This window comes from Coffea eugenioides, chromosome 5 (genome assembly GCF_003713205.1).
Source record: "Coffea eugenioides isolate CCC68of chromosome 5, Ceug_1.0, whole genome shotgun sequence".
Lineage (NCBI taxonomy): Eukaryota > Viridiplantae > Streptophyta > Magnoliopsida > Gentianales > Rubiaceae > Coffea > Coffea eugenioides.
The window spans coordinates 39,253,809-39,263,885 of NC_040039.1; the positions used below are offsets into that span (position 1 = coordinate 39,253,809).

The 10,077-nt window shown below is 41.8% G+C and overlaps 1 protein-coding gene across 1 annotated transcript in view; it reads left to right on the top strand.

The window, feature by feature from the left end:
* The first annotated feature begins 243 nt into the window (after nt 1-243).
* LOC113771614 overlaps nt 244-10,077 on the top strand; it is a 91,790-nt gene continuing 81,956 nt past the window's right edge. Inside the window, exons 1-3 of the mRNA XM_027316187.1 lie at nt 244-3,223; nt 3,359-4,106; nt 9,113-9,837. Coding sequence (XP_027171988.1) covers nt 244-3,223; nt 3,359-4,106; nt 9,113-9,837 — 4,453 coding nt within the window. The remainder of the gene's footprint in view (nt 3,224-3,358; nt 4,107-9,112; nt 9,838-10,077) is intronic.

Here is a 10,077-nt window from a genome sequence, read left to right on the forward strand (position 1 = left end):
CCAACCTCAGTTATGGAGGGAATAGGCAACCCAACTTTACACCGAACAGGCAGTCTAACTTTGTGCCAAATAAGCCACCAGGGTACCAGCAGCAATACCAATCCCGACCACCTCCGCCCTCAAGCTCTGGTCAATCTTGGGAGGAGATGATGAAACAAATGATGACAACCATGGCGCAAAATCAACAAATGATGACAACCAGCAAAGGACGGAGGCAAACATCAGCAAAGGACGGACTCCGAAATGCAGGATATAAGGAATCAGATAAGTCAAATGGCCACAACAATCAACCGTTTGGATTCCCAGAACCAAGGGAAGCTGCCATCTCAACCTGAGTTGAACCCGAAGAATGTGAGCGCCATGACCCTAAGAAGCGGGAAAGAAATTCAGGGGTCTGAACCTGTGATCCCTAAGGATAAGGATGAGGAAAAGATCGAGAATGAGCTTGAAAGGGAGGATAGCAATGGTGCAGATCTAAAGGTACTTCCTGACCCAGTAATTACAGTTAAAACTAACCCGCCTCCTTTTCCTGGCAGGTTGGAAAAACCAAAGAATCAGGATAAGGAAAAAGAGATTTTGGAGGTTTTTCGCAAGGTTGAGATAAATATCCCCCTGTTAGACGCGATCAAACAAGTACCAAAATATGCCAAATTCCTAAGGGACTTGTGTGTCAACCGAAGGAGGTTGAGGGGAGATGAACGGGTCATTGTTGGGGAGAATGTGTCAGCAGTCCTGCAGAGAAAGCTTCCACCAAAGTGCGGGGACCCAGGTATGTTTACTATCCCCTGTAGGATAGGGAACACTGTGATTAGAAGGGCCATGTTGGACTTGGGAGCATCAATTAATGTCATGCCTAAATCTATATATGCTTCTCTAAAGCTAGGTCCATTAAAAGAAACTGGAATAATCATTCAATTAGCTGACCGCACTAATGTATATCCTGATGGGTTGGTTGAAGATGTGTTGGTGAAAGTTAATGATTTGGTGTTTCCAGCTGATTTTTATGTACTTGATATGGATGATGATCACTCCCCTGATCCCTCACCGTTGTTATTGGGTAGACCCTTTATGAGCACAGCACAGACAAAAATTGATGTTAATAAGGGTACCTTATCCATGGAATTTGATGGGGAAATTGTGCACTTTAATATCTTTGATACTATGAAATATTCCTCAAACTCCAACTTTAGCTTAGTTTTTTCTGTGAGTGCTATTGACCCTGCGGTGCAGGAAGTATTTGAAATTGTTGGCAGGGATGAGTTGGAGGTAGCTTTGACCAAGCACCTCGAGTTGGAAACGACTCCTGAGGTGGAGTGGAATGAAGATCTAAAATGCACAATAGGTGCATTACACTCATTGCAGACCACCACGAAAAGGTATGAAGTCTTACCTATTTTTACTCCCGAACCTCACCAGAAGGTATTGCCATCTGTGGTGCAGGCACCTGTACTGGAGTTGAAACCTCTACCAGAGCACCTGAAATATGCATATCTGGGTGATAATGAGACACTCCCGGTGATTATCTCATCGGCACTGTCAAAAACCCAGGAGGAGAAACTGATCCGGGTCCTTAGAGAGCATAAAGAGGCGATAGGTTGGACAATTGCGGACATTAAGGGGATCAGCCCGGCCATCTGTATGCACCGGATTAGGCTAGAAGAGGATGCCAAACCTGTTCGACAGGCTCAAAGGAGGCTCAATCCCCTCATGATGGAAGTTGTAAAAAAGGAAATTTTGAAATTGCTAGATGTAGGGATTATTTTTGCAATATCAGATAGCCCCTGGGTGAGCCCGGTCCAGGTAGTCCCAAAGAAGGCAGGAGTGACGGTGGAGGCCAACCAAACGGGTGAGCTCGTACCAGTACGCAAGCCCACTGGATGGAGGCATTGTATAGACTACCGTAGGCTAAACGCCGTCACAAAAAAGGACCACTTCTCTCTCCCTTTCATTGACCAAATGGTTGAACGTTTAGCTTGTAGGGCGTACTATTGCTTTTTGGATGGGTTTTCAGGATACTTTCAGATAGCAATTGCCCCAGAGGATCAAGAGAAGACAACCTTCACGTGCCCGTTCGGGACCTTTGCCTATAGACGAATGCCATTTGGATTATGCAATGCACCTGCAACGTTCCAGAGATGTATGGTAAGCATCTTTTCTAAGTATGTTGAGAAAATAATAGAGGTTTTCATGGATGATTTCAGTGTGTATGGTGATAGTTTTGATACGTGTCTAGATAACTTGAAATTGATCCTGATAAGGTGTATAGAGACTAATCTCGTGCTTAATTGGAAAAAATGTCATTTTATGGTTGAGCACGGGATAGTCCTGGGTCATATTGTATCGTCTAAGGGCATTGAGGTTGACAAGGCTAAAATAGACGTTATTTCTGCATTGCCTTACCCCGTGAATGTGCGGGAGGTGCGTTCTTTTCTTGGACATGCAGGTTTTTATCGAAGGTTCATCAAGAACTTTTCAAAAATTGGGGCCCCGTTGTTCCAACTCTTGCAAAAGGATGTAGCCTTCGAGTTTGATGACAAGTGTGAGAGAGCCTTCGACAAATTGAAGGAATTGTTGACTTCACCCCCAATCATCCAGCCCCCTGACTGGAGTTTACCATTTGAGATCATGTGTGATGCCAGTGATCAGGCTGTAGGGGCAGTACTGGGGCAAAGAGTAGGAAAGGCGGCTCATGTCATCTATTACGCATCCCGGGCCTTGAATGGAGCCCAGTTGAATTATTCCACCACTGAGAAGGAGCTTCTTGCGGTTATTTTTGCTTTAGAAAAATTCAGGTCATATTTGTTAGGAGCTAAAGTAATTGTATTTTCTGATCATGCAGCATTAAGGTACCTGATGACCAAGAAAGATGCAAAGCCAAGGCTCATCAGGTGGATATTGCTACTACAGGAATTTGACCTGGAAATAAGGGATAAAAGGGGCTCAGAGAATTTAGTAGCTGACCATCTGAGTCGTATACCCGTTGGAGAGGATAAGGAACCATTGAGGGATGCATTCCCTGAAGAGCATTTATTTTCCTTACATTCTCAATTGCCTTGGTATGCTGACCTGGTCAATTATTTGGTAACTGGTAATTTTCCTGCAGGTTTGCCAAAATCGAAGAGGGATAAATTGAAGAGCGACGCCAAGTATTTTATCTGGGATAACCCGTACCTGTGGAAGAGGTGTGCAGATCAAGTAATGAGGAGATGTGTAAGTGAAATGGAATTTCAATCGATTCTAGCTTTTTGTCATACTTTTGCCTGTGGAGGTCATTTTGGACCCAAGAGGACTGCTCATAAGATTTTAGAAAGTGGATTTTATTGGCCTTCATTGTTTAAGGATGCCTATGTGTTTTGTAAGTCATGTGATCGCTGTCAAAGGGTAGGTAATATAACCCGTAGGGATCATATGCCCCAAGTCCCGATGATTTTTGTAGAAATTTTTGATGTCTGGGGTATAGATTTCATGGGGCCTTTTCCTACTTCATTTGGTTTTCTGTATATTTTGCTGGCAGTTGATTATGTGTCCAAATGGGTGGAGGCTAAGGCCACTCGGACTAATGACTCGAAGGTAGTTGCAGATTTTATTAGATCTAATATTTTTGTACGATTTGGAATGCCAAAAGCCATTGTCAGTGATAGGGGGACGCACTTCTGCAACAAAACCATAGCTGCGTTGTTTCGCAAGTATGGTGTACTCCACAGGGTCTCGACATCGTACCACCCTCAGACCAATGGTCAAGCGGAGGTATCAAACCGGGAGATTAAGTCCATTCTGGAGAAAATGGTGCGCCCTGATAGGAAAGATTGGAGTTCAAGGTTGGAAGATGCTTTGTGGGCATACAGGACCGCTTACAAGACGCCTATAGGGATGTCTCCCTATAGGTTAGTATTTGGTAAGCCTTGCCATCTTCCAGTGGAATTCGAGCACAAGGCTTTTTGGGCGATAAAGCAATGCAACATGAACCTAGAAGAGGCCGGTGCCCGACGGAAATTGGATTTACAGGAGTTGGAGGAGATTCGCAATGAGGCCTATGAGAATGCGGTAATTTATAAGGAGAAAAATAAGATTTTTCATGACCAACAGATCTCGAGGAGGACATTCGAGTGTGGGCAAAAAGTTCTCTTGTACCACTCCAAATTGAAGTTATTTCCAGGTAAGTTACGTTCTCGTTGGATTGGTCCTTTTGTTGTGACTAATGTCTTTCATTATGGTGCAGTAGAGATCCAAAGTTTGAAGACTGAGAAGAAATTTGTAGTGAATGGTCATCGTCTCAAGCCGTATTATGAAGGGGTTCCAATTGAACGGGTGGAGATGGTGCACTTGGAAGAATCGATTTGCTTAGTTTAAGCAAAGTTTTGGACGATGTCTAGCCAAAGACATTAAAGAAAGGCGCTCATTGGGAGGCAACCCAATTGTTCCTTTTAATTGTTTGTTCAATTTCGTGTGGTAGTTTAGAGGTGTTCTCCTTGAATTCAACTGATTTTGGGTTTCAGTTTTCGTTTTTGCTGATTTATAGGTGCCCTTCAGTCATGACGCGCCCGCGTGGTGATGTGCAGGAAGCTCACGATCAGAAAATTCAGAAACTTCTGGGAGCTCTCTTGCCCTCATGACGCGCCCGCGTGGTGATGTGCAGGAAGCTCACGATCAGAAAATTCAGAAACTTCTGGGAGCTATCTTGCCCTCATGACGTGCCCGCGTCACGTTCGCGGGAAAGGTAGGGATTAAAAAAAAAAAAATTTAAAAATTTTAAAAATTTTAAATAAAAAAATTTTAAATAAAAAAAATTTTTTTTTCTTATCACCGTAGCTTCAGTTTCCAAAATTAAAAAAAAAAAATGAAAAATCGTAATCAATTTCCGAAAAAAAAAGCAATTTTTTTTTTCTTTCTTTTCCTTCTTTTCTTTTCTTTCTTCTCTTCTTTTTTTCTTTCTTTCCTCTTCTTTCTTTCTTCTACTCTGTTCCCCTGCTGGTCCGTCGCCCCTGCTACCCGCGCACCTCCAAGCTCAGTGCCACCCTCAGCTCTCTCTCCATCACCAGATCTGCCACCCCCGACCGCACCTCATTCCCCATTTTGATCCGGTTTCAGGGAAGTACCGTTGCCCCTCCCTTTTTTTTCTGCTATTATATTATCACATTGAGGGCAATGTGTCATTTAGGTGTGGGGGGGTCTTTGTTTGAGTGCTAGATATTTCCCATTTCCGTTTCTGGGGTGTTTTCCTATGTTTTTAGTTAAGTGTTTTCTGTTTTAGGAGTTGTTCCTTTATCCCTTTTGGGTGATTTTCTCTTGCTTTTGTCTTGGTGAATATGTTGGCAGCCCACTCATTTATAGTTAGCTGTGATTTATGCTATGAGTTGGGTTTCGGTGGCTAGTAAAAGCATGCTTTCTTGGTGAATATTTTGAGTTTAACGACTTGGTGCAATTTATGGCTAACTTGTTTAGGCAATATAAATATTTTGCCTGCATTGTTGTGTAGTTTGGTCTCCTGTTTACCTTAGTTCTCCATATTTAGGACATGACGCGGGCTATGATCTGTAATTACTTGGTATTTCGGTGTTTTATGGTGAATAACATATGCCTATACTCCGCTAGTGTCGCCACCTAGTAACCGGGAGCCTTCACCACAAGTGTCGGCTCTCGCGTCAAAAAGTGGCGATATCTATGAGTAAATAGTCCTGGAGCTATGAAAGGTCGAGTAACTGGGCTCTTTCATCTAAAAATGTCAGAGTTCACGTCAAAAGACTTGAATAGCTCGGGACTAAGCATTATTCGTACAATGCAAAAAGGAAAAAAAACAAAAAAAAAACAAGAAAAAAAAAACAGAAGAAAAAAAAAAAGAAAATCAGATGTGCAGAATATGTGAGTTTATGATCATATTGGCCTACCGATCCTTGGTTCGTAATGTTGAGATTTTGGTTGCCAGCTGCCCTAATTACTGACTGTTGCTAGTTAATATTTGGATTTCCTAAGCGAATTAGCCATGAATTGGACAGGTCTAGGAACTTAGGAGCTAACCGGGAGAGATATGTCTTGACACCTAGCCACTAAATCTTGATTTTGGGTATAAGCACAGCTGGCAACGATAATGTGAAAGCTAGCCTATTTTGAGTTGAGTTGTCCCCATGCTTGAGGGCAAGCATGATTCAGGTGTGGCTGGAATTGATAGGGTATAATTTGTTAGTAATTTTATTATTAATTTTCCCTTTTATCCCTGATAAATATTGTGTTAATTGCTGATATCTACTCATATTTGGTATCTGGACTTAATTTCAGGAATGAAACAGAAAACTACCAAAAAGGAGGGATTTTATGAAGAATATGGAGACTTCTAAGGGCTTCAATCCTTGAGCCCTTGGATTGGTGGGGACCACAAAGCTATAAGTCATTTGGACTCTTCAAAGAAAGCTACGTAAAAGAGACTTGGAACAAGAAATACTTTGGAGGCTTTGTCCACATGTGTGGGGACCACCTAGATAGCTTTAGTCTATCTTTCTTTTGTTTCTTAAATAGGGAGAACGTAGGGAAAGAAGACATCTCTAGTTTTTAGTCTTTTAGTTTAGTTTTAGTTTTTTTTTCTCCTGACTGGCCTCTGACACACGCCAGGTGTTCGACGATATTTCCCAACGGAAAAAACACCTTTTATTCCTTGTTTCTTAATAGAAAACGCAATGCCTTTGCAATCTATTAATCCGTGTGGTGATTTAATTATGCGGCGTGACTAAGTCTTCCATCTAGTCAAGGGTCAACTCGACGGCGCAGTCCCGAAGATCTGTGAGATCTAATTAGTTTTCACGTGTTCCTTTATCTATTAATATTTGCATGGTGCCTGATTTAATTTTCATGGGATTATTTTATTAATTGGATGTCAAGGGCCCGATGTTCAATGCGATACATTAATCTCGTGCCAATTTAGTCAATTAAATTCGTAATTGTTTGATTGATTAATATTAGTGGCAACTGGTGTATTTACACATTAGGGGAGCGTGCAATCTAATTTAAATAACCCTCGTAGCGTGTTATTGATTAGGGCTAGGTTTTTCTGGTTATTAATGCAATTGGAAAATTAATTTCTACGGTCGTACCTAGGAGTACTTTTCTGGTTAGGGGTGACTAATAGTCGTACCTTGGTCACCTATAAATTAAGAAAAAATTGGTCATTAGAGTTCCTCGATGGCTATAACTAGTCTATTAATAAATTAAGTGAACCTCTCTTGCATCAATGATCGGATACATGGACTGTGCCTGAGTAGTTATTCCTTGGCTAGATTCTTAATTATCATTCATTTGATTTTAGTAATTTGTTATTTAATTTTTAGTAGTTTCTTAGATTTTATTTGAATTTATTTGATTGTCACTTTCTGCACAAAACCACCCCCTTGTCACTGTGAACTTGAAATGAAACAATTACTCCCAGTCCCTGTGGATTCGACTCTGCTCACCACTATCTACAGAAATTATTTTTAGTTTGAGCAGGTATTTATTATTGCACAGGCTGACGACCTGTCAAACTGGAAGGGCCTAAAGTGGAAAATCCAAAAAGTAAAAGTGAGGAGGAGATAGAAAAGGAAATAGAAGAGGAAGGACGTATTCGCGAGGATCCTAAGGTAACCTTCACTTCTCCACCTACTATTAAGCCTAACTTACCTCCCTTTCCTTGCAGGTTGGCGAAGACGAAGAAGGTAGAGAAGGAAAAAGAGATCCTGGACGTGTTCAAAAAAGTGGAGATCAACATCTCCTTGTTGGAAGCAATTAAACAAGTGCCGAAGTACGCGAAATTTTTCAAGGATTTATGCACCCATAAGAGGAAATTGAGAGGGGACGAAAGAGTTGCGATGAGAAAGAATGTGTCAGCCATGCTCCAAAGAAAACTCCCACCCAAGTGTGGAGATCCAGGTATGTTCACGATCCCGTGCAAAATAGATAATACACCAATTAGAAAAGCAATGTTAGATTTAGGGGCGTCAATTAATGTGATGCCAAAGACCATTTTTGCGTCTCTAAATCTTGGGCCACTTAAAGAAACAGCCATTATAATCCAACTAGCTGATCGCACAAATGCTTATCCAGAGGGGCTAGTTGAGGATGTTCTGGTTCAGGTAAATGAATTAGTCTTTCCTGCAGATTTTTATATCTTGGACATGGGAGATAAAAAATCATTAAACCCATCACCTATCTTGTTAGGTAGACCGTTTCTTAGCACTGCCAGGACTAAGATAGATGTGAATGAGGGTACTTTGTCAATGGAAATTGATGGTGAAATTGTGAATTTTAATATTTTTTAGGCGATGAAATATCCAGAGGAATCTAACTCAGTCCTTGATTTGAGCGTTATTGAACCTTTTGTGCAGGAAACTTTCGAATTAGATGGCAAAGACGCATTAGAAGTGGCTCTAATCAAGCATCTGGAGTTGGGTGTAACTCTTGATGTGGACCTAAGGGAAGAGTTGCTCCATGCTGTTGAAGCCTTACACTCGCTACCCACCGTATCTCCAAGGTATGAGCTTACTTCTCTTTTTGTGCCAGAGGCTCAGACAAAGTTGCTTCCTTCAGTTGTGCAGGCACCAGAGTTAGAATTAAAGCCTCTCCCGAAACATCTAAAGTACGCATTCCTAGGAGATCGAGAGACACTTCCGGTGATCATCTCTGCACATCTATCTCCAAGTCAAGAGGACAGACTGGTGCGAATCCTTAGGGAGCATAAGGAGGCAATTGGGTGGAGCATAGCAGATATCAAGGGAATAAGTCCATCCTTATGCATGCACCGAATTCTGCTCGAAGAAGATGCGAAGCCAGTAAGACAGGCGCAACGGAGGTTGAACCCCCTGATGATGGAAGTTGTGAAAAAGGAGATACTTAAACTCCTAGAGGTGGGGATCATTTTTGCTATCTCGGATAGTCCGTGGGTGAGTCCTGTCCAAGTGGTCCCGAAGAAGGAGGGAGTGACCGTAGAGGAGAACCAGGAGGGTGATATGGTCCCGGTCAGGAAAGTTACTGGCTGGCGTCAGTGCATCGACTAGCGGAGGCTAAATTCTATGACTAAAAGGGACCATTTCCCCCTCCCTTTTATTGATGAGATGGTATAACGATTGGCGGGTCGTGTTTACTATTGTTTCTTGGATGGCTTTTCAGGTTACTTTCAGATCGCGATAGCACCAGAAGACCAGGAAAAGACTACATTCACATGCCCATTCGGTACATTCGCTTACCGCCGGATGCCTTTCGGTCTCTGCAATACTCCAGCAACCTTTCAAAGGTGTATGGTAAGTATTTTCTCCGATTATGTAAAAAAAATTATTGAGGTGTTCATGGATGATTGTAGTGTATACGGAAATAGTTTTGATGAATGTCTTGATAATTTAACTCTAATTTTAAAAAGATGCATAGAGACGAATTTGGTTCTTAACTGGGAGAAATGTAACTTTATGGTAGATCATGGCATTGTCTTAGGGCATGTTGTGTCAGCTAAGGGGATAGATGTAGACAAAACTAAAATAGATCTTATTTCTGCTCTGCCTTACCCCGTATGTGTATGGGAAGTGCGTTCCTTTTTAGACCATGCAGGATTTTACAGGAGGTTCATCAAGGATTTCTCAAATATTGGAGCACCCCTGTTCAAGTTGCTGCAAAAGGATGTGATATTTCAGTTCACTAATAAATGCAAGGTGGCTTTTGATAAACTAAAGGAGTCGTTGACATCGCTGCCTGTCATTCAACCACCAGATTGGAGCCTACCATTTGAAATCATGTGTGACGCTAGTGATTATGCCGTAGGGGCCGTGTTGGGGCAAAGGATAGGAAAAGTGGCGCACGCAATCTACTATGCATCGAGAGCATTATGTGGAGCCCAACTTAATTACTCCACGACGGAGAAAGAATTATTAGCAGTTATTTTTGCACTAGAAAAATTTAGGTCATATTTATTGGGTGCAAAAGTAATTGTTTGCACTAGAAAAATTTAGGTCATATTTATTGGGTGCAAAAGTAATTGTTTTCTCTGATCATGCAGCCTTAAGGTACTTGCTGGCAAAGAAGGATGCAAAATCGAGGCTGATCAGGTGGATCTTGCTCGTGCAGGAG